General features: G+C 34.7%; 1 protein-coding gene across 1 annotated transcript in view; it reads right to left on the reverse strand.

The window, feature by feature from the left end:
• Window positions 1-658: 658 nt before the first annotated feature.
• Window positions 659-25,186, reverse strand: part of SPTLC1 (serine palmitoyltransferase long chain base subunit 1) — a 32,842-nt gene continuing 8,314 nt past the window's right edge. The window contains exons 3-15 of the mRNA XM_063422649.1: window positions 23,093-23,187; window positions 20,554-20,647; window positions 20,024-20,096; window positions 15,504-15,636; window positions 13,731-13,860; window positions 11,878-11,967; window positions 11,075-11,182; window positions 9,564-9,659; window positions 9,193-9,289; window positions 7,605-7,659; window positions 5,890-6,007; window positions 4,960-5,033; window positions 659-4,404 (exon numbers count right to left, since the gene is read on the reverse strand). Of these exons, the coding sequence (XP_063278719.1) occupies window positions 4,311-4,404; window positions 4,960-5,033; window positions 5,890-6,007; window positions 7,605-7,659; window positions 9,193-9,289; window positions 9,564-9,659; window positions 11,075-11,182; window positions 11,878-11,967; window positions 13,731-13,860; window positions 15,504-15,636; window positions 20,024-20,096; window positions 20,554-20,647; window positions 23,093-23,187 (1,257 nt within the window). The 3' untranslated portion in view covers window positions 659-4,310. The remainder of the gene's footprint in view (window positions 4,405-4,959; window positions 5,034-5,889; window positions 6,008-7,604; window positions 7,660-9,192; window positions 9,290-9,563; window positions 9,660-11,074; window positions 11,183-11,877; window positions 11,968-13,730; window positions 13,861-15,503; window positions 15,637-20,023; window positions 20,097-20,553; window positions 20,648-23,092; window positions 23,188-25,186) is intronic.

Here is a 25,186-nt window from a genome sequence, read left to right on the forward strand (position 1 = left end):
ATGGTCCTCCTTGAATTATGGATACCAAAACAGGAGCACAGTCTGACAAATGCTGATTAGAGTGAGACAATCACTTATTTCTGGCCTACATAAAATCTAAGTTAAACAGTGGATTACATATTTCCAGTTCTACTTAAGCTATTCCTTTCGCTCCAATACTTAATGGTTTTTGCCAGCTCTGAATCCCCTGCTGCAGAATGCAACTTGGTTATGCAAACAGCATACTGAACTAAGTGGTAACACTTCTAAGGGGAAGCTAGAGAAATCTTATCCATAAAATATTTTATTCTGTAAAGGTGTCTCAAAGCTGGAGCACATGTCATCTGGACTCAAGTTTGTTGATACACCAGGAATTCTGTTCTGAGTCACAACAAAACCGTATCTGGCCCACTTTCTAGCTTCCTATAACTGTGGTTTTCAGCAAGTGTATGCTACCAAAGTATTAGAAATTGGACATGTAGAAATTGTCTTTCCCTGATACGTACTCTTCAGCAGATTTAGTAGCTCCTGTGACTTCTACTACACATATTTTGCAATTACCTAGTACACAACAGACAGGAAACCAAAATCTGGAAAATCTATCAACAAGCAAGACAGAGTAAGTCCATTACCTTATTACCACAAAAACTGCCAAAGAACATAAAAACACAAGAAGAAATGTTATCCAGACATTTCCTTTTATTAGGACACTGAAACATTTTAATGTACAAATGCTTTGTGTTAGTTGTAAATATTTCCTCTGTTTAAGCAGCATTTATAGCTCTGTATATTTACATGTGCACTTCTCTAGTCATCTTAAGATGCAAGACACTTTTGCGGTAGCAACTTCATAGATCAGTGAATGCCAACACCCCACAACCCTGTTTAAAATAATAAAGTCCAGATGGAGTGACAGAAAGGAGACAGTACACCATTCTGTGCACTGACTGGGTTCATATTTCAAAAGTGGAAAAAAAAATAAAATCAAAGTTATTCAGCCATACGTCTCTTTCTTTCTTAATACCATCCTTATGCATTTCACCTCCTATCCAAAAATAATGATTACTATAATAAACAGAAAAGGCATCTGTAGTTTTTCCAATAAAAACACGAAACACTACACAAATAGGAATCAATTATATTTAAATACTCAAGGAAAATAAATCTCTTTGTTTAAAATAGGAATATATATATCATGTAGACATGTTTCTTCAAGGTAAAATATTTTAAAATAATAAATTCTTTCCAGTCTATCCCAATCCTCATATATTGTAAAAAATTGGTTTCATCATGACAATTTTAATAAATGGCTGACTTCTTACAGTTAAAATGCCCTACTTCTCAACTACCAGATATTAATAGTCAATTAAAAAAACTCACAATTTATTTTTGATTGCTATTTAAAATACTGGATTTATTATCCACTTAGCTGAAACTCTGTTCCAAGTACGAGGCAAAGTGAAATACATAAATTAATTGAAACAAAATTTATTTTCAAAATTTACTTTGAAATTTGGGATAAGGTCCTTGTGTTTGATTCATCTCACAGTATCCTACTTAATATCTTTACACTGAACTCCAGTCTCATGCCCGCATCTGAAGAAATGGATGGAAAAATAATACCAATTTATCCAAATGTAACTACAAAGCAACTAACACAGAATTGTTCATATATTTATCAGCCAAGAGCACTGGGCAGTTAAGCACCTTAACAGGCTGCTGATTTTTCATGTCAGAAGTTTAATCAGAATCACCTGCTGTCTCCCTAGCCCCAGTCCACATTTTTCCCCAGAGCCACCCATTTCTTCATCTGCTCTCCATGACAGAGATATTTATCAAAAAAGTCAAAATGAAGAGGAACCAAACATGCTTGAACTGACCAGCGATATCCCTCTCCACCAGTTACATCTTGTAAGTGTCTTAATTTCTCACAGAAACCATGCCTACAACCTGTCAGTAGAACACACGTTACAAGACCGCTTCAGCTGCTATCAACCAAGGTGCTCACTTTACTGTGATCTAAATGCTTCTTTATACTTTCCTATTTACTGGTAAACAGTAAAAAAGGACAAAGGCAGTTTTACCAGTGTTCTCATGGTGGGTATGTGCTTGTCAAATGAATCAGATTATGGCATCTCTTAGCAGCATTTTTGAACTTTTATTTTGTCAGAACCACTTAGCTTTGAAATTGCTAGAAATTTCACTTTTCTCCTTGCTACTTTAGTTGTCATTATTTCATTTAAAAGCAAAAATATCCCACAAACCAAGAACAAAAACAACACAAATCCATGTACCTAAAAATTACTGCTAGTTCTTTAAGCACAACAAAAATTCCACCCCATTTGCAGACAATCTAAAATAAAATGACAGAATGAAAAATAGGTTCTGCAACCTAGGATTTCAATGCCAATGGTTATTTTTCTTACCTTCCCAGGTTTATCTTAACTCCAAAACCATTTAATATGCTGCACTGGAATCAAAGCACCTCATTTGTTCCAAATTTATACATCAAAGGCTTGACTTCACTTGAATTTTCAGGTTTCAATTATCCAGCCAAAAATGGCTCAAAACCTCGAAGTAGAGCAGTAACATTTAATTTCCATTTCTCACAGTCTCTGAGAGTCTCCAAGATGACTATTCTGCACTTCACTTCTAGTCTGTAAAATGGGAGTCAGTTTCATTCTGCACATTTGTTTATCTTTTAAATTGTTGGCTTCTCACTGGCTTTTACTCACAGTTAACAAAGAAAACATAAATGTCAGTGTAATAGGGATACTCTTTCACATTGGGATGAAGGTTTTACTACATAGCACAGACAATGAGTCGACTATTTCAAAATGTCAACCATCACAGAAGTGCCCCAACACAACTTAAGATGCTCTATCTGACTGTACACAGATGAAAAGTTTTGAAAGCCAGCGTAGAAACCATGACCAGGAGGCAACACAGACTGTGCTCACCTAATGTAGAATATTTAACAATATATGGTTGACCATGCTACAAAATCCAATTGTGTAAGTAAAAATCTGAATCAAACATGATTAACTTTATATTTAATAATTATGTTTCTCAAAAATAGTCCTGTAATCCTTTTAATAGCAACCAAAAAGGCACGTAAGTACAAAACAACTCAACACATACTAGGCAGAATACAAAATTTTTAGACAGGCGTTCTTGAAGCAAAATTGTGAAATAAAACGCTGTACTTTTTGTTTTATAAAAAAGTACATAGTTCCCTACCAGTTTCCTGATTGAAGTAAAGTGTCCATATATGTAATGTCCATCTGTGCTTACTTAAAATCCTGACAGCAAAATCTCCAAATATTACTTTCAAGTTACTTGGGAATTTTATGTGCACAGACTGAGTTATGTTTCAGTAGTATTTGCACCATCTAAACTCTTAGTACTATCTCTGAGTCTTCCCTTCTAAGGTATAGATGTTTACACATAAAACTAAGCACGCATCTTTTTTGTGCTTAGAAGTAGTTTGACTAAGCTAGTATCTAGTTGCTGTTTCAAAACTTTGGTTCATTTTCCATGTTGCCTATTATTCCTCTTCAAGACTGGTACAAAGGTCCCTTATCTGAACATACTACACTGGAATTACATCAGTTCCACAATTCAGAGGTTTGACTTTTGATATTTTAAAGTTAATAATATGAAAAACCTCACCCATAATATCAAACATGCATATAATTACATATGGAATGCAAAAAGCAAACACTATTTGATATGAATTTACTGTCCGGCCAGGCTTTTTTAAAACCTGGCTGCCAAAAATGGTTAGAGAAAGATATATAAACAAAAAGAATTGAAGGTTCTCTCTCCTAGAATTCAATAATAAATGACGTAATATAGCACAAAATGATTTCTTAATGTGTTATACTTTTGGCAGTATTAGGAACAGTGTATTTTCATTTGGAAGGTGGGGAAGGATAATTCCTTGAAATTTATTTGAAGTTCCCACGTTCTGAAAAGATGGAGAGAAAACAACACATTTTACATGCTTTGGGGTGAAACTGAATGTTCATACATATTTCTGAGAATGTTTAACTGCTTGAGGAAATAAATTTAGAACTTTTTATACTAACTTGTGAGAGAGTAATGAATGCAATAGTGATATCCAATTTTAAGTAATGCTAGTAAATGGTAGAGTTTGAATTGGAACATTCACCGTCTCCAAAATTCAGCATTCTTCCCCTCACTGCATTTGTACCACTCCAGAACAATTTTGTTAGTCAGGTTTCAATGTGGAAGAATCTGGAAGTCACTATACAGTGTTAAACACTTATCCTGATAATGTGGAGAAAGAGGAATCCAAAAACAGCAGTTTAATTCAACACAGACTGTGCAGCTTCTTTAAGAAGTGATGCAGCTTTGTCCAGTTCTTGTTCTGTTTGTTCCACTGTTACCACTACTCGAATACTAGAAAAAGAAACATACACAGTAAACTTTACTCCTGGTCTTCGGTTTTAGAATTGTTTTGTACTTATTTCAACACATTAAGATCACTATATGTAAGGAAATTTTTACAAATTCAAATTCAACCAGAAACAAGATGTATGACTAAACAGATGTGATCAAACTACTTTTTTGCCCCCGCTCTGCCACCCTACCATATACACTGCAGAAATATGTTATCTTTTTTACCTACAGAGGTGCAGCTCATGGAAATGTGCCTGCTAACAGGCTACATGCTGATCCCCAAGATACACGTAGTTTTGATGCAGATATTTTATGGTACTAACAATCTGGAAGAGTCACTGAAAATATACCTCAAAAATGATGCCTCTCCCATTTTTCCAAGAACCAACTATTCAATCCAGTCTAACCAAACAAAACTCCATCATTGTATGGAAAAGAGAGGGAAAGCCATAGCAAAAAAAAACCCCAAAAAACCAAAAACAAACAAACAAAAAAACCCCCCACAAATATATATATATATAAAAAAATCAAGTAACATATTAACTTTTTGCTAACCTGGGTGGAGGAAGACATTTTTCTTCTTTTTCCAGATAGCGAGCCTGTGTTAAGGCAATTCCACTATTCATGCACTACAAATAAAGAAAATACAGCAGTCAACATGGGAGTTTCTGATAGCATATCATTTTGATCACCAAATACACATAACTAATTTCTATTAATCTGGTGTCAAGATAAATGCAAGTTGTCTCCCAAATGGAGGTTGCAAGGGTTGTGCAAAATCATCTCTAATTTCAATACAGCTTTAATGCATAAAACAACTTAGGATGCAGTGTCTTTGATTTTCACCTCCATGTAATCAGGCAAACATACCATATTTATCAGGCAATTAAGTAATATTTAAGCATATTTTCAAGGAAATTAACTTCAGAATTTCTTTTTGTTGTGTAGTCTTGTTTACCTGCCACCTGATATATAAAGCTTTCCATCAACCCTCACATCTTCATGTGGGACAAAAAGAACCAATGCATATTGAAGAAGGGAAAAATACTACATATAGAATATGAGATTGTTCACACATAAAAAAAGCAAATTCACAGACTCAAAGAAGCAAAGGTTGACCTTAAATGGCTAAAATGCACCTCCAGAATACTCTCCTTATTATTACAGAAGACATTACAAAAATTGTCTAAGCAACAGTTTTATATGCAGATTTGAGCATTAAAATAGGTAACATAAAATAAGTATTTCCTGAAGTAGATAGTCTAATGTATATTTTTAAATCCAGTACTACAGACCTAACTATAGGCAGCAAGAAATCTTTAGAGGATGATCTTTAATCGAGCCGTATAATCTGCAAAGAAACTAAGTTTCTTGCAGCATTCCTGCAAGATATTTCAACAAGTTACCCAACAAGCCTCCCTAGCCTTCCTTCATTATCAACATTCAAAGGCAATGATCTGTTTTAATGACTATGGCAACACTTACATAATCCACAACTCTTTTGAGTAACTTCACATCATTTTCTCGAGATCCACAGCTCTCCTCCAACTGTAAGTGCAATGCTGGAGAAAATGATTCTCCTACTACTTTTAAACCAGAAATCCTAAAACAAATAAAAAACCTTTGATGTACATCCTACTTGAAGACATGTGTTGAAATTCTAGATAACAAGTGTTTCTCCTTTCCAGGTGGTGAGTGAGAAAAGATGACTATTTCATTTTACTGATATTAATGCAGACAAAATATGTGCATTTCAGCTTGCATTACATAAAAATAACAAAGTTATCAAGCAAATATATTTTCTAAGGAGTTTCAGTAAGTTTGTACAACAATAGTTACTCATCCTTTTGCAAAAAGTATTTATAATTCAGAAATTCTTAAAGAATCCTTATGAAGATGTAAGAGAAATGTCTGTGTTAGGCCTGTAAGTTGCTGATAAAAACCCAGCTGCTAGGTCAAGCCACCTTTTTATCACTTAAGGGATAAGAAAGAAAAAGGTTTTGCTAGGGGGTTTTGCAAGATTTGTCAAGATTTATGATTTCAAATTATTTCCTCTAGAAACCGTTTACAGCATCATCTGTCAGTCAGAAGCTCCTCTAAAATTAGTTATATGACTATAATTGTTGCCTCATCTGTACACAGAAACAGTTGTTAACTGGCTTTAACTGGCTAGAATTTGGCTGAACGACTGATATTTGATTGTCATTGTCCTGACACATCACACACACATTCAGGACTGAGTTATTCCCATCCAAAAATCTGTATTCAATATTCAAGCAAGACCTCTGGTCCCCAGAATTAACAAGTCACAAAAATGTATATCCACTACCAGGTGTAACTTTTAATTTCTAGACTTTGGTAAGCTTGCCTAATACACATCTTAAGAAGATCAGGCTCATTTGATGGTAGTATCATTACAAAGAAACTAGTATAATCAATCATGTATTAGAGATTTGTATCAGTGTTTTTAAAGGTTATTAATTTCTGTAATATGCCACACAAAACTGAGGAAGAATTGTAAAATACAGTTGCACAATTACTGCACATTAAATGGCTGTTGAATACCACAGCAATTTCTGTATCTTTTTATTATCAAAACCTGTCATATAAAAAAGCGGTTAGTCAGTATTCCCATCTTTTAAAACAGCATATTGTTAGGAAATTTTAAACCCTATTTTTCAGATAAATTCTAGCAATTTTCTCTGTGCCTCCAGAACAACAGGGGCTTTATTACTATTTTAACATTCAAGTCAAATACATAGGAACAATATTGTATTCAAGGTGATTGAAAAGTGCACTGAGTTCTCTGAAAGGGTATCTGCTAAGCTTCATCCCAAATGCTTTTATTTAGACAATTTTCAAAATGTTTATCAAGACTTTGTGTCATTGAGAGCTATCACACTCTCCTAAAGATTTTGATTTGTAAGAGTTTGCAGACTTCCTCAGTAGCCTTAAGATATAATCTCATTTCAAAACCTGTAAAGGATTTTTAAAAACTTGGATTCTTTTTAGTAGTGTAACAGAGACAGTTGGGAAAGAATAATTTTTCTCCTTTAATACATACATAATTGAGTGTACATATCCTAGTCTAAGCATCTGTAAGACCAGAAACAGATTTGGGCAAGAAGAGTTTCTTTAAAGTTGGCATTATAAAGGCATAGCCAAATAAAAGCCAAAAAAGCCCCAAATCCCACACTTACCCCTGTAAAGCTTTGTGAATCCGTTCACATTTAGTCCGGAGAGTCTGAAAAATGTCTATACACAAAAAACAGCAACAAAACAACATGAAAAAACCCAAAACAAAACAGAAAAGGCTTAAGATTTTCTGCTTGTACTTTACTTTTCTCTAAGATTTCAAATATAGCATTTGGAATATAACTAAGGTGTGTATATCCATTGAACTAATAAGTCTCTTTACTACTATTCTTAATGTTCCCAATTCCTATTTCTGCCAGGAAATTACAAGCTTTTAATTCTCGACAAATGCACTACTTCCCTTTATCTCATTACTCCAGCTGCATAGGGAGCTGCTGTTGTTCATGACCATATGGAAGGGATGACAAACACTTTGTAATGGGACTGGCAGGTAAAATGTAAATGTAAAATGTAAAATGGCAGGTCCAATTTGTAAATATCCATAAATATCTATTGCCATGCAGATTCTGCTCACTGATCCTTTCCCCTGTTCACTGCAGATTCTTAAGGACAAAAGTGGCTCCTGGATTTGCAAGTGGCTCTTTTCCTTGGCGAAGGCTAACCCTCCACTATACCTAAAAGTCCTGCAACTTACTCTCAATTTTTTCTCAATTCTCTTTCACTTCAGACAACTGGGCACAGGCTACTCAGTTATTTTTTTTATTTGTCACAAATTAAATACTGCATCTTTGCAGATGTGCTCCAATCTGTTGATGCAAATGAAGGTTAAAACCAAATTTATACAATTTCATAATTTGGCCCATTTTGTCCTCATGTGCTTCTCAGACCCTCCACTTCCTAAAAAATAATAATAAAAAAATTCTTTCCCAGGTGTTCTCGTGGCTGGGATTTGGCACCGCTGTGGCCTGGGCTCAATTCCTGGTCAGCAAAAAGATTTTTCAAGGCCAGGTTGGATGGAGCTCCTGGTCTAGGTGTCCCTGCCAATAGCAAGGTTGTTGGAACCTTTAAAGGCTTTTCTAGTTGACTCCTAGAGCAGAAACTTCTGTCTGCCTATTCTATACAAACACCCTGTATCTGGCCCTGCAAATTGCAGGCAGTTTACACCCTGATCATTCCTGAGATTCTTACCTGACTAACTAGGGAAGGAGAAAACCCTCTAATTATATAGCGCAAGTGGAAAGGAGAGGGTTGCTCTGTCCTGAGGAAATATATTACCATTTGTTTCTATCTAACTTTCTCTTCCTTCATTTGTGCTGAAGGAGTATGATTTTAAGGAAGAGGCATATCACAGATCTAGACAGCAGAATAAAAATTTCTTATTTGCTTTTTAAATGCAAATAATAAATGCAAATAATGCATGATAGGGGAAGACAGATTTTAAAAACCATCTGTGTCCCTCTTAGCCTCACATAACTTGCTTATTTTCAGCTGGAAAATGGAAAGAGATAGAAACACTTAAGAAGAAAAGCTGAGTAGGAAATACCATGAAGAAAAAAACACGTGCATGTAAAATTAATTAGCAAAAAATAAGAGGACAGAGTAAAAAGGTGAGAAATCAAAGTAGGGAGAAGCACAAGTTACTGGTTTAGAGTGAAGAAAGACTGAAGGATAACATTTTCCTGAATTAAGTACCTGGATTATCTTCCATGATATTCAGAGACTCAATAGCAGCAGCAGCTAACAAAGGAGGTAGGGAGGCTGAAAAGCAATAGCCTTGACCAGACAATCGCTATGGGAGAAAAGGAAAAAAAAAATTCTGTAGTAATGCAGACGATGTTTTAAAAATTAATTCATGTATATATGAAAACCTCTCCTCCACACTTACAGGTACATCTAAGGATTTAAAAGTAGGTCTCCAATCTTTCATAGGAACGAGACAGTTTCTCTGTATAATCAAATACTGCATAATCAACTATATGATGTCTGCAAATTGATATTAATAATTAATTCCCACATATAAGTAACTAATAGTGCCAGACTATTTAAAAAGAGATCTGTCTTACCTGATGGTCAATAATAAAAGATCTTCCACAGCAAAATCCACCAATAGAAGCCAGTGAATTTTCCATGTTTGCACTAATAAGATCTATATCATCAATCTGTCAGTTAAATTAACAAATTATTAGAAGATGCTTTGGATTGCATCTAGACTATAAGTTAATCTATTAAAGATACATCTTGTTTCATATTACCATGAATAGTCGAGAATATCCACCAAACTATGATGTAATACAATGAAAGTACAACTGAAATAATATTTTGAAGCAATACAGAAAGGATCTTTGAGAAACTGAGATTTATGGATCTATAAATAAATTGCATATGATCTCTGTCTTCCAGGCACTGCAATGTGAAGAACACAGATAAAAAAAATATTTAGATGCTGGTGAAAATTTCACAATGCACTTAGTGCGGCAGTGTCCTTTAAGAGTATAAGTAGCCCCACTGTAGTCAATAGTAGGTAGAACGTGATTAAAATTAAGTATAAACCTAATTAAAATAGTCTGAATATTAGAGACACAATTGTCTTATTTCACTAGTTAGTTGCAAATATTTTCTTTTGCCAGGCTCCAAAAGATTTTGTCTGTAAACTGATTTAATGTAAAAGTCAATTAATTGGAAACGAATTTAACATAAAAGTCAGCTAATCAGATAGCAGTTGGCATGTATCACAGTAACACTGTTTCCTTTTCTAAATTAATTTTCTCTTTTCCATGTTTGGCATTAAATGAAAACCACAGGACAAAGAATGAATTCTCTTAATTCGTTATTTCACTTCCAAGCCTAATTCGTTATTTCACTTCCAAGCCGAATTCAGACATTGTCAGTATGTAGTGAGAGATGCTCCACTCTAGAATACTAGCCAACAAAAAGCACTTCTTCCTTCCCCACAGCCCAGGGGACTGTGGTAGTAAGCAGCTGCAAGGATACCATTTTGGATTTCCAAAGTACTCCTCAGCTGCATTAATACCATAAAAAGCAGACACTTGGAAAAACAGTTTGGCTTAATCTGCAGGTAAGTACTACAACAACATCTTTGAAAGAACCATCAGAAGTTTTATCTTATTTTTTCCCCACTGGATTAAAAGGCAAGAGAGCAAAATAGGATGGCTATATAGTGGAAAGATTTTTTTTTTATTTACTCCAAGATCTGAAATATTTCTGCGTCAGTGACACTTTTAAGTGTATGTAGCTGGAAAAGATAGTATCCATTATCTAAATGAATGTCCAAAAAAAGGACAGAATTATGCATTGTAAAAATTCTTTTGTTATCTTTGCCACTAAAGATAAGTAAAACTATTTCAAGCAAGCACATAAAAGACTGCCAAGACCTGAAAGCCCTGGGATGGCTAAGAAAATACTGTATTTAAAAATACATATATATTTTAAACTTCTCTATATTTAAATGTGTACTGTACACTACTAAACTATCTGTTAATGGCACAGGCATCAGGAAACAATTGCTCGACTGGCTTCTGTACAAATCTCTCATTCACAACAAAAAAGTACGTACATTTATTCCAAAGTGTTCAGTAATTCCTCTTCCATGTTCTCCAAGGACTCCAAAGGAAAGGCTCTCCTCCAAAAATATTCTAACTTTGTATTTATATTTCAATTTTATCTAAAACAAAGAAACACAAGTCAGAATTTGGTGGCAAAATGCATGGGGGAGATAAGGTAAAGAAAGACAAGGACAGCATTCTGAATACTGCATAAAAGTGAGTTCTAGAGTTCTGCTCTGTCATCAACACATTTTAAAAGCCTTCAAAATTATTCCACCATATAATACTGAACAAATTTCATAAATGTTCATAAAAACATTTATAAAAAAACCCTCTTTTTTTAATAGATTCTCAAGTAATTTCAAGACAATGCATTTTCACACCATTTCTTCCATCCTCTTCAAGAATAGAGCCTGCATAAAAAGCCACTTTATGCTTAATAGCAAGTATTTTCCTTGGAGTCACTATTTCTGACATTTCTGTGAAGGTTTCTTTAAAACTTTTTTTCTTTTTGTTTTAGTTATAACCTAGTTTAACTATTTAGTATCATACCTCATAACTGAATATTTACAGGATAAAATTAAGACCACAGCCAGACATTATTTCTACGTCTCAATAGCTTCAGAATCCTAATCAGAAGTTTTTAAAAACAAGGTTAAGGTTTGTAATCAGCATGTCACAAACATGTGAGAAAGCAGGAAGGTAAACAAACTGCATGCAGAGCTTTTCTACATAGGCTTATTTACACAACATTATTACTTCATTAGCCACATGCTTTCACATGCAGTTCAAAAGGCAAACTAAAACCACTTACCAACTCTGGAAGAGGGCAAATGTCTCCTGTGTTCATATACAATCCTTCCACTACAATAAACCTTCGAGTTACACGGGCCTTGCGAGGATTCTTCAGAGAAAGATATGGTTTAAATTTCTATCAATTGTCACTAAACAAGCAAAGCTCTAAATATCTTTTTGATATCTTCTTTTTCAAATATGCTGTTTAAGTACTTAAGTTTAAACTTTGTATTTTTCATCTATAACAAAAGCTGAAATGCCTCACTGGACTACTTCTGAATTTTTATTTCTTTTGTAATAATTTCAAAGCTTTTGACTTCTACACATGATTTAAGAGGCCTTGTTTTGCAACAAATCATAACCAATCCATTTGAACTTTATGAATAAAAGACAACCCAAGAAACTACAAAACAAATACTACAAATCTTGGTCTCTATTATATTCATCATTAGTTTAAGCATTTAGAAGACTTTTCAACAAGTGTTTTGAGCACCACGATTCACAATGCAGCACAAACTTCTTACAAGTAGTGCCTCTGTAAAAAAAATGCAAAAGTATTCATAACACTCATGTTACGAAGTCCTTGTCTGATCTCTGGATAGCATACAGATCACTGAAATATCTTTCATTTGTTTCTGATAAATTTCAATTGGTATTATTTTAATTTTGCTGTTTTAAAATACCATTCCTTTGTTATTTACTTTGAACCTTATTAGTATTTTCTGAACAAGGGTATTTAGTCACACCTCTTTCATTTTTCAGATTTAGAAACATCTATTTAACTTTTCTATGTGGTAGGCACCAAACTAGTCACGGCAGGCTCTACAGGCCTCACCAACTCTAATGATATGACCTATCCTTTTCTAGTCAGTATGTCTTAGTTATACACACATGGTCTGTATTAAGCTCTTGCCCACCAATTTTATGTTCACATTCAGCTAATTACAGTAAGAAACTTTAACCATGTAGCTAATTCAAAGCACTCTGCTCCAACTAACCAAATGTGTTGCACAATTTAGTCTGAAAACCACATCTAAAAACTCATGTAAAGATTATCTGACAAAATGTATTGTCCATGAAGGTACATTAACTAATATGTTATCTATAAATCTGCTATTAATCAGATTCATTACTGATTTACACTGATGTTAAGCTGATTGACAGTTTATCTACTTGATTTTTTCTAAGTCTTATCACAAAATCAGCTTTCTTTCACTTGTCTGTAACTTGCCAGCATTCTGCAAACAAACCATACAATCATAATAGCTACTCGGTTAATTCATTTAAAACTCATTTAATCAAGTTATCTGTACCTTGTGATCCTGATCTTAGTAACTGCTTTTGGACATCCTTTCACATTACTGATAGAATGAGAAGCAAGCTATCAAACTGATTCAAAGTTTTCAAGAGAGAGAACATCTTAAGAGTTGAATGCATGATAGGGGAAGACTGAGAAAAAAATCAACCATATTGATTCTATAAAGGACTAGCCATTTTTGTGCTGATTTTATAGTGTGGCATTCAAAGTGATAGTTAATTTGCATGATGTATTAGGTAAATACAGTTACATAAATTTCTCAGATTAAAAAAAACTCTATTATAGTTTTTAAAGAAAAGAAAAACATTATCTCACATCAGTCATCTGCCTGTAAAGATATTCCCCTACTGCTAATGCCTGTGAGCTCAGTTCTAAGGGTTAAGAAGACAAATGCAAATAAATACTTTAAATAAGCAACATTAACTGCTCAATAGAGAGTTATGAAAACCAAGTAACTGCCTTTAAGCACTGCATCCATTCAATTACACGACTCAATAAAAAATGTGGGGGAGGTGGCACAAAAAAGTACAAATATTTCTTCAGAGGAATAGTACCTTTTGATCTTCAGTCTCTTGTTCTTTCAACAGTCGTTCAAGGTCAGCCATATCATTATGCTTAAATAACTTGATGTTACTACGAGATGCTTGTAATCCCTTCTGAATAGCAAAGCAGGCAGCTTCATCTCTGTAAATACAGCAAACCCTGCTAAGTTTGTTAAACACAGTGCAATTATTCAAAGAAAGTTATCTATTAGGACTTGTCTTTCTTTTGAGCAGATATTTGTACTTAGGTGTAGACAAAAGCAGATGTTTTAAAGCACTGTATATTTTATTTACATTTTGAAAACTCATTTCAAAGCTTCTCAATTTTATATGTATTATAGACACCAAAAGCAAGCCAGCAGGTTTGGTTTGGTATTTTTCTTTTTTTCATCTACACTCATCCTTTTGTTTGTATGTGACAGCAGTTTGAGCACAGCACTCCACTGATTGGTAGAATGCCACAGTAAGCATCCCAGAAACCTCTCACTTCATTTGCTCTGAGTCTTAGAAGAAAAGCACAAAGATATGCCTGTAACATTTACTGCAGTCCTCCAAACACTCAAACCCTTCATTTTAATATCCTCTGAGAAATAATATCTCCATGTCCAAAAACCTATCCTCCATTTTTAAGTGTTGGAGCAGCAAATTTCCACTAGATGGGGTATGCAATTTCGCAGCTGCTTAGGTCAACTAATCTTGTGAAAGTGGCAGCTAAACCAAACCTGCATATGCTAAATGCAGTAATTTCAAACAAGCCGCTTTCAAATACAGTGAGATGTTTTGTCAATGAGAAGCTGAAACACTATGAGATAACTAAATCCAGGGTACACTGGCATCCTTGAGTAATGTGTGCATAATCCTGGTCATTTGTCTCAAAAATGTTGTTCCAGAAGACAATCAAAGACAATCAAAAAACATGATTCAATTGTGGAAGAACTTCTGTGAAGTGGTCAAATAGGCTGCAAGCCTTACACTTAGGAAAGACAGCACCACAGAGAGATTTTGGCAGACAAATATCAAAAGTACCATTGTGTTGTAATTTAACCACAGCAGGCAGCTGAGCCCCACATTGACACTCACTGCATACTCCCAGGGGAAAATCCTTATCTAAAAATCAAATCCATCAATAGAAACTAGTAGGTATTATATTTAAAACAGGTATTGCTTCATATTTTCAGAAAATGTTCAAGTTAACCATTTGCATGTGATAGAAACAAAATCCAAACTCTCTTCTTTAGCACAGTAAATTGAGTATGACATTGTTTCTCCCACTTCTTGAATCTTCCTTAGATAAATCATGACTGGCTATTCTTAGGTACCAGACACTGTGCCTGCCAAATCATTTATTTGATTCTGCATAGCTATTCTTCTGATACTTTAATATGCACCAATATTTATTCAAGTAATCCACTGCAAGCAGGCATGAGGGGAACAACTCTCTTAGAAGAAAGGTGAAAAGCCAGCAGTAGACAGGAAAAAAAGCAAGTATAACTATATCATTTAAGAAGAAAACCAGTTCTTAGAATTACATTAGTATTTGAATGCACAAGTTATTTTGGTTTTTTTGCAGCTAAGTGCCCACCTCTGAGATGAAAGCATAACTGACTTGTAATATTCGACAAAGAAAAAATATTTAAATTTTGTACTATATAATACTTGATCAAAACCAGCAGTATTTTTAAATATTCAACAATAAATATATTATTTATATTCAATAACTGTTCCACTTATATAATTTAGCAATCATTAAAAATAGCAAGAAAACAATTAGAAAACAATACTTACACAAACACAATATCCCCTCTCTTTGAATACGCAGGGATAGCACTGGCAATTGTTGCAAATCCATATGAGTATATAATAGCTTCCTCTGTCCTCATGAATTTTGCTAGCCGTTCTTCTAATTCTAAGTGCACATCTATTTGAGAGAAAAATCAAAAATATATTAGACAGTTAGCTTGTTTTTATATCAAAAAGTCTATCATTACTTTTAGAAATCATCTAATTGAAGCAGACAGCCTGCATTTATTTGGAGGAAGAGTATTAAAACGAGTGACTTCCCAAAACCCAGTTGCAACCAATCCAGCTTCACTTAAACTGACAAGTAACCTGTTATTAATCACAAGTTTTGACAGGTCTGAAAATATTTATGCAACATGTTTCTCTAATGTTCCTACACCAAAGTTGTTAAAATCTACTTGTGATTAGACCACAAATGATGCCACATTCTTGGATTGCAACTACAGAGCATAGTTACTACAGTCAGAAAACAAATTATGTAATTTATAGCAATTAATGAGGACCTGTTGGCAGACCGTCAGCTCTTCCAAGCGGATGCTTCCACTTAAGCACAGCTGTCATTACAACAGAATACTGCTCTTGTCAGACTACCAGTCACAAACAATCTCCTTAACACACTCTAGCCTGCTCAAAAGGTCACACCTCCAAGCCAGAGATTATTCACCCTTAAGATATATTGACCCAATCACACACACAGCATTTCCCAAACCCATTTGGTCAAAGTGACCCATGTCAAAAATCAAAATACTAAAAACAGTAATACCACATGGTGAGTGGATTATTGCTGCAGAAAGGTAACCAGAGCATTAAGTATTCCGCCTAAGCAAAATAACCTGTATCAGACAAACTGTTATTTTGACTGTCTAAGTCTTGCCACTATCTGCTTCTGCTAGCAATACACAGATAATTATGCCTTTAATCAACTGGAAATAAGTAAGATTAAAATGTAAATAGAGATCATTACTGTGTGACTTGAAACACCACCACTGGCCAGAAGTTACCTTTTTGCAATTACTGGAAATACATTAAAACTAAAATCAAATAAAGCAACACCAGTTATATGTACAGATTCTTCCAACAGAATGTAGGGTATGGGTGTTGCTCTTTCTAACCAGACACCAACAGAAAGAAAGGGTACTGTAAAAATCCCAACTTTGCCATACTAAAGATATCTAGCATAATCTTTTCCCAAAAAGACACAGCCATCTGATGTATTTATTAATAAAAGCAAGAGGTTTTTATTCAAACAACAGCCTCCAAATCACAGTAAAGAGCAATTTTATCCATAGCATGCAAAATACAAATCCTCAACAATCCTTTCCTGATGTTTACCTGGGCATCAAAAAATAGATCAGAAAGAAATTGGTTTCCCCACTGCTTTTAAATTAAAACAAACAGTTCATCACTCATGATTTGGAAGTTTTCTTTTGCACCCTATTATTGTGATCCAGCTGCACCATATATACCAAATGTTCAGGGACATCTAGAATAGCCTTTCCTCTCCAAAGACTTCAGAAAGAAGGGTATGGAATTCCAGAAAGGCTGGAATTATCTCATCTACTTTCTGATTGAGATTGTAAATAGTCCATTTTCAGAATCTTTGTGTCTTTCTCTTGTGTCATTGCTACATGGACTTCAGGATCAATAAACAATCTTCAATCAGGCTTCCAAAGAGGTGGGGTGACCTTTGATTTATTGAACTATTGAAAAGCTCAACAAAGATTAGCAATAACAAAATTTTAAAAAACTGACTGGCCACACAGCATTTAAAACACGCAATATAAATAACATTCAGTCCAAAATATTTCTTTTTGAAGTCCCATCAGAAGAGAATAACAAATTAGGGGAAATAAGAACTGAACTACTATTTTCAAGTGGTCGGCTATTGATACGTAATGAGGAAAAATGTTTTGAGTGACCACTTTGACAATTTAACTGAAAAAGATGACAAGACCATCACTGTTCAAAATCAGAATTTGCACTCTTCTCACTGAGCCTTTTTCAGAAACAATCACAATTACACTAAGCAAAGTCCAGGTAAAAAACAGTGGGCAAAACAAGTACTTTCAGTAAAGGCAGCTAACAAATATATTCAGATTTATGCCAAAAAAAAAGTTTTTCAAGCCTAAGTAAATTTTGCCAAAGGCAAGAACACTGAAGTTCAAAATGACACATACCTGGTATATCATTACATAAAGGTATGAATGCTTTGTTTAACTATGAGATTGCAAAGTGCTAAGGCAATATTAAGGTTTCATTGCAATAAAATCCAAATACTATATAACTTTCCTTTATTGCAATGACTTGCTTTAGTCTGTTACACCACTTGGATTAGCCTAGCTTCACTGAAAACTGCAAACACCACCTGAAGTACATTTGCACAGATGAAGACAACACTGGAACAGCTTTCTATGCAATTATGAAATATTAATAAAGCTAATATTGTTAATAACTGTTACAAAATGCCTGTTTAGTGCCTCCTATATGATCACATGGAAGTCAAAAACAGAAGAAATGAGAATTATGGAGAAAATACCCACACATATTCAGGTATATGTAAATATACAAATATTTCATGCTCTTTATAGATACTTATAGATACATTCTACATATAAATACATATTTCAGGGATACAACACAAAGCAAAAATGTCTTAAAAGAGACTCACTAAATCTATTAACTACTTTCACAGTGGCATAGATATGAAGAACCAAATCTCCATACAAAATAAATTATAACACAATATCTACATTTTAAATACAGATATCTAATTTTGATATGAAATATCAGTTCCTAAGACGGGATAAATCTGAGCAGTAACAATCAACAAGCATTAGTTAAATTCTACACAGGAATGAAAGAGGAAACTGTGCATAGTTCTGCACAGAACACGACCCATTTACCTGGAGTCACAGAACGTGAAAAATTGTGTGAAAAGTTTAAGGCACACAATGATGCAAAAAGTGTTTCTTCTCACAGATTCATAATCCTGCCACACTCAAATGTTTAAAATTAGGTGAAAATCGGAAGGCAATTTCAGATTGACTGTAGAGTAGAGTATATCAAGTACAGCAGGAGTCTGCCTAACATTTAAAATTAAGCTTCCATCTTTTACACATAACATCTTTATGTGTAAAAGATGATACCTCAAATAGGTGAATATAATATCACCTCTACTGATGTCAAGTAGCAATGCCACAGATTAGATTCCTTGCTCTGTGAAACAGAATGCTTACTGAAAAAATTCAGGAGTCAATGAATAGCACAAGCTCTAGTTTATATTTTAGGATTAGGCCTTCAAAGAGGGCAGGAAACAATCTGAAGAATCTCTCATTTACCAGAAAAAAACCCAAACTTAACCTGTCTGTTTCAAACAATTACTAAAAACAAGTGAAAGGTCAAAAATTTTAAATCAGCTTGGATTCAAAAGTTCAATATTATTATTCCACAAGATTTTTTGAGCACTTCACTGTTTTGGAGTAAAGGGAAAAGCCTATATCAAGTCCAATAGACCAGTGCTGAACTGTGATCACTGAGGGAATCTCACTTCCTATAAGCTCGCTCTGTACTAATCAGTGAGCCACCACCACTACATTCCTTAGAAACAAATTATGGTTCTAAGCTAATGAACAATTTATAAGATTGATATCAAGACTCAATCTTGTTCTGATAGACTTCTATCAAATCAAATTAGGTATAGCAACTAGTTGATCACTTATAGGACGAGTTTGATTAACCAAGAAAAGCTCAATTTTGTCTTGAATTCCAGTCAAGGCTACAGGAAGCTAACTCAGTGAAATAATTCAAGTATGGACCCCCTCAGAATTCCACCATCTCTGGGGAGAGACTGGAAAGTTCACAAAATGAGTTGATAGTTTTAGCCTGTAACTGTGCAGCTATTCGTGTATAACTCTTTGGTTTACATGCAATATTTCAAAATATAAATGTCTGTGAAGAACAATGTCCAGAGCCTGATATTTAACAACTTACCACTTCTTAGAAAGAATAAAAAAAAATCCCTCACCTTAAAACACCTGCTCAGGTCATAAAATCTCTCAATTACAACATTAAAGTTACCAGTACTGGAAAATTAATTCCGGTTATAGCTTTAGTAGTCACAGAAGTAGTCACATTATTTATCACAGAAATCAGACTGCCCCCTTGCGGTGCCCGAAGAAAGTTCATCCACAAGCCCGAACTTATATTTACACTCTCAGTCACTGTACACAATTAAACGAAAAGGGTTATCTTCTCTTTCTACTATTTACCACAACTGCAACAGATTATAAACTTTGCACTCCTCCTCAAAGACCAGCATTAGAAAAAGTAAAAAAATAGATAAAATAATAAGCAGGAAAGCTTAAAGAAAGAATAAATGCTACCAATCCTCAACAACTACAGTAAAATGAGTATTAGAGGGTAACTGTTCTTCAGAGCAACAGAAACAACTTTTTGCTTATATACTGGACTATTTTGCCTGGTTTACCAAAAAGAGAGTTACTCACCAAAAGTACCATAGAATCCTCTGGGTCCACAAGTGCCAACACCGTATTTCTTCAGAGAAGCCTGGGCTGCGCTCTTTAATAGGAAAGAATCATGTGAAATATTACTACATTAACTTTCCTGTACACTTCACACTGACAATTTTACACCAAGGTACATAAATGAATTTTTCTGTCATGCAACATGACCTACTCCACAGAAAGTATAATAACATACTGAATTCTGTAACTAATTCCACCTCAAAACTACTTTAGAAAAATGTTTAAGCATCACCCATTTTATTCTAATACTTAAGGACATTAAATACTAATCTAACTTGATAATCAACTAGGTATGCAGTAAGTACACCTGATTAAACTTCAGTAAAAATACAGACTTGAATAGCACAACATTACGAGATTTATAATCTTACTTCCGGCTTTACCAGTATATATTTTTGATGAAGTTCATGCTTTCTGTGTTCTTTATCCCAAGATATTATACAAAGTAAAAAAGCAATAACCACACAAATAGAGTAACTAGAAGAACTCACCTTAACTTTTTCATTATTCAAAAGTCCAAGGAAGTTAAATGATGCAAAGTTTATACATTCCTTGCCATTAACAGTGATTGTATGGGTGGGAGGACTGAAAAAAAATTACAGACCTATTGTTATGAACAGTTGTCGTTTTCATAAATACATAACACAGGAATTCTGTTTTTCAACATTAGAAGGCATTCAGGTTTTTCAAGATTCCCTCTTTCTACTTTTCTGTTGCAGCTGACAATCAGTACTTAAGTTCAGTGTCAAGTCACAAATATCCTCAACAAAACCTATATTCCTGTAATTTAATAAAGAAACTGTAAATCATTACTTGAGATATTTAATGATTCCTTGCTGAAAACTTAATTCATAGGAAGATGACCCCCAAAGAGATAAATGAAACTTCTCCTGTAAAAGCAAAGTGATATCTGTTTTCAAGAAGAAATACTAAAAATCAAAATGATACCTCATTGCTCTTACTTCCAAGTGAAAAACTAATTCAAAATCAATGTTTTTCTCATAAAGCAACCCCAGAATCCTGCACTGGTACTGCTATTGAAATATAGGTAGTAGCTGTGACTGGACAAAACTACTGCATTAGCTATCATCTCAAGTTTCCAATTAAGTTTAATCGGTAATGGTTTTCGTAATTGATGTAATTAGTAAACAGAGAAAGTCTGAAAGTGCACACTACTAGCAAATTAACTAGAGCAAAATGTACGTGAAGCAAAGGGCAATATTATCCCTTTAAATTCAAGCATCATGTCTGTACACTGTGTTCTATAAGCAGACCTGTTTTGGTAATTATACACATCAATACAAAAAGTTCAAAATTTTCCACTAATCACTTGGAGAATTAAGAAGTCTCAAATGTAAGCCAAATACAAAACTCGGTGTCTGCCCATTTCCATACCTGCTGTCAAATATTACAGTTGAGATTCTATGCTATTCCTCAGATACAGTCATTTCCACAAGCTTTTCCCATATGGAAAACTAGCACTGGGCAATTTTCTTGATCAAAACTAAATAGGGCTGCTCAAATGTCAAATGCATGTGCACAGATGTTCCAAATCTGGTGGCTGACAATATTTGGTGTACAAAGCAAGTAACTCTTAAGTCTTACTCACTGCAAGTTAAGAAAAGCACTGAACCACCTGAACTTTACTTTAAAAATTCCATAATTTGTGTTGTATCTGTCTGCTTGAGAAAATGGAGGACATGTTGCTTCAACTAAGCAACAGCAAAACTTTACTAAAGAGCTTTGGAAAGCTTTCTACTAACACAGTGCATCTGCATCTTGTGAATACTGAACCTATCCCTACAAAGGAGCTGTCCTGCATTACTGAGGTGCATCTTCTGCATAGGAGTTACTGATACGCAAACCCCAACATTGTAAAAAGAAGCTTCAAATCAATTTCTGAAATATAGTGACTCTTGCCTAAGTCACCAAACATTTTAAAAGCCTTGGAACACAAAAAAAGTAACACTGAGCCATAAATTTCCTCACAAAACAGCTTTACCATCTAGCATTTCCAATTCTGATTGTCCAAAGGAAAACAACTTTTCATGAAGCATGAGCTGGATTTGGGGTAGAGTCAATTTTCTTAACAATAGCTGGTATCAGATTGTGTTTTGGATTTGTGCTGAATGCAGGGTTGATATTATAGAGAGGACTTTGTTATTGCTGTGTAGAACTCACACAGAGCCAAGGCCTCTTCTACTTTTCACACTGCCACGCTGGCAAGGAAGTTAGAGGTGCAAGGGAGGTTGGGAGGAGACACAGCCAGGACAGGTGACCCAAACCAGTCAAAGGGTCCAGACCATATGGTATGCTCAGTATATAAAGTGGGGGAAAAGAGGAGGAAGGAGAGCACGTCTGGAGTGAGATTATTTGTGTTCCCAAGTAACTGTTATATATGATGGGCCCTGCTCTATTGGAGATGGCTGAACACCTGCCTGCCCATGGGACAGACACACTGAATGAATTCCTTGCTTAGCTTTGCTTGTTTGCATGGCTTTTGTTCTCCCTGTAAAACTCTTCAGCTCAACCCATGACCCTTCAAACTCTCTATCCAGAGTGGCTGCATGAGGCTCGGCTGCTGGCCAGGGTTAAATCACAGCAAAGTACTGAGTGGCTACACACAAAGTAAGTTTCTTTTAAAGTGGTTAGTGATGATGTAAGAAGGTGGTATCCACTTTTGGAGCTCTAAGTCCATGTTTTCAGGAAATATGAAATTAATACCAAACAATAGAGAGTCACAGTGAAGGCAAAGATACAACACTCCTACCACACCCAACAGTGAAAAAAAAAAAAAAAAAGGACAACATTTAAAGTAGGAAAGATTTTCTTAGTAACAGAGTCTTGACAATGTTACAAAATGAAGACCCTTCAAAGGCAAATTCAGTCCTGCTCTCTAAAAATGCAATGCAATTAATTTATGAACAGTTTTAAGAATATGGAAATGCTTAATAAGCAATATGCTCTAAAATATAGATATAAGTATTTGAGTCAAAATAAGTAAACAGAATTTATTTTGGTTACATTTACCCTGAAACAATGTTGTAATTGAGAGCCGGGTGATCTTTTGGCACAGAAGGTACAAGAGGCTCTGGCTGCCATTCTTCAATCAACTCTTCTTTTTCCTGATTAGGAGAAAAGAAATACTATTTGAGAAGGGAATTCCCTTAGAAAATACATTACGTACTAACAAACAGTTAATAAAAATCGTATTAGACATAATATTTGCTAGTACATGTCACCTTTCTGAGACACTTAAAAATTGATAGTATCTCAATTGATAGGATCTTTAAATAAGAGGCTCCCAATTATGAAATTGGGAAGGGAATAAGATATAAAGAAACATGGACCAGATGTCTCTGTGTATTAAAGATCTTACATGATAATCAAGAGATGAGATACTAACATGATGTCCCTGCCAAATTTTAATCAATGCTGTTCCATTCAACGTGTTAGATATGAAAATGTAACTGAATATGAATATGCCTCAATTTACATTCTCAAGTCTTCAACAGTACTGCTTCAATAACACTGGCATTAAAACACTTAGCAAAGTGACAAATATGTGAAAAGGATGCACTGGAGAAAAACTGTCAAGTGCTCAAGAAAAGGTAGCAACTACTAAACCTCGTGTCCTACTCCTAGCCATTAAGGACTATTAAGCACACATTCATCTACAAAGTAGTACCTAAATTCAGGTTAATCTCAAAGTGGAACCACAACCCAAGAGAAAATTCCACCCTCATCTCACAATACTATACCGTATTACTATCTGGGTGGAAAATAAAAAAATCAAAGATGTAATTTTACATTAAGAGTGCTGATCCATCACACTACAAGCCAGCAGCTGCTAACTGTGCAGTCATCTCCTATCGAAACATTCCTGCTCCTTGTGCTGGCAGAAGCAATTACAAAACCAGACAAAAGCCTTATTCAGATCCAGATGAAAACTAAGTCAGCAAAAGCAGGATGGGATATATATCTAAACTAGAACCCACAACAAGAGTCCCAATCCCAACCCAGACTGGCTGATGCTACTGGAAAACCACATCCTGAGTTGCAGTTGCCCAGTAGGATCTTATACCTTTCCACAAGAGCTCAAAAGCGAGTTTCTGATAATCATAAAGCAGGACTTATGCTCATGTAGCCTTCACTCTGCTGCTACAGTTGTTTGAAATGCCCCAGATCCCTAATGTATAGTGTATCTAGAATGAAGAGTTTCACATCCATTTTGGAGCACAGGGTTGTTTGGTGGTGTGTTTCATTTTGGTTTGGGGTTTTTGCAGGAGAGGGTTATTTGGTATTGTTTTAATTAGGCAGCAGAACAAATCAGGTGAGAAGTGGGTGCAGCCTGTCAGTTATGGAAGAATAAATAAGAAAAGCTTTATTTGACATCAAATGCCTTAGAGGGAAGGACTTCAGACGTGTGGTGTTTCTCCTGACTGAGACCTGAACACAGAACATTTGAACAGCTTTAGGGCAGAGCAGACAACACAAAATTAATTTTCTTCAAAGAAAACAGAATTAAAACTGTGTAAGCATGTACTCAACTTTTTCATTAAAATCTAGATTTTTTAGCTAAGTGCACAAAATATCACCAAACAGCATAACTACTGAGGACACAAGCTCAATTAAAATACTTTTGTCAAGGAGTTTAGCAGTAAGAAAAACATATGTGTGATGGACTCTGTAACTACAGTAAATTAGCACATTAGGTTTGCAGTTAAGAACTGCAGTTAAGATCTATGAATATAACGATAATGAGCAATTCCTAATTAGTATTCCTATCTCCCACTCATACTTACTCCTGAGAAGTTTTTACTCTTCCCTTTAAAATCTTTGTTCCATACAAACTTAACAGCATAAGTCACAAGCCACAGATGAGACACGTCAGCACCCTAATTATTCTTTTAATACAACTTAGAACACACAGGAGAAGTGTAATTGTCCTTTCAAACAATACCATTTTATTAATTCTAGCTCACATTCATTCTCATCATCCATTACACACCATTTTGCTTTTTCTTGGATGCAGACAAACATTTGCATATTTGCATCTTATGTCAACTGTTTCCATGAGTTCTTAGCAGAGGAGAGCACTGGAGACATTGATGACTAAAATGA

Source organism: Prinia subflava, chromosome Z (assembly GCF_021018805.1).
Source record: "Prinia subflava isolate CZ2003 ecotype Zambia chromosome Z, Cam_Psub_1.2, whole genome shotgun sequence".
Classification (NCBI taxonomy): Eukaryota; Metazoa; Chordata; class Aves; order Passeriformes; family Cisticolidae; genus Prinia; species Prinia subflava.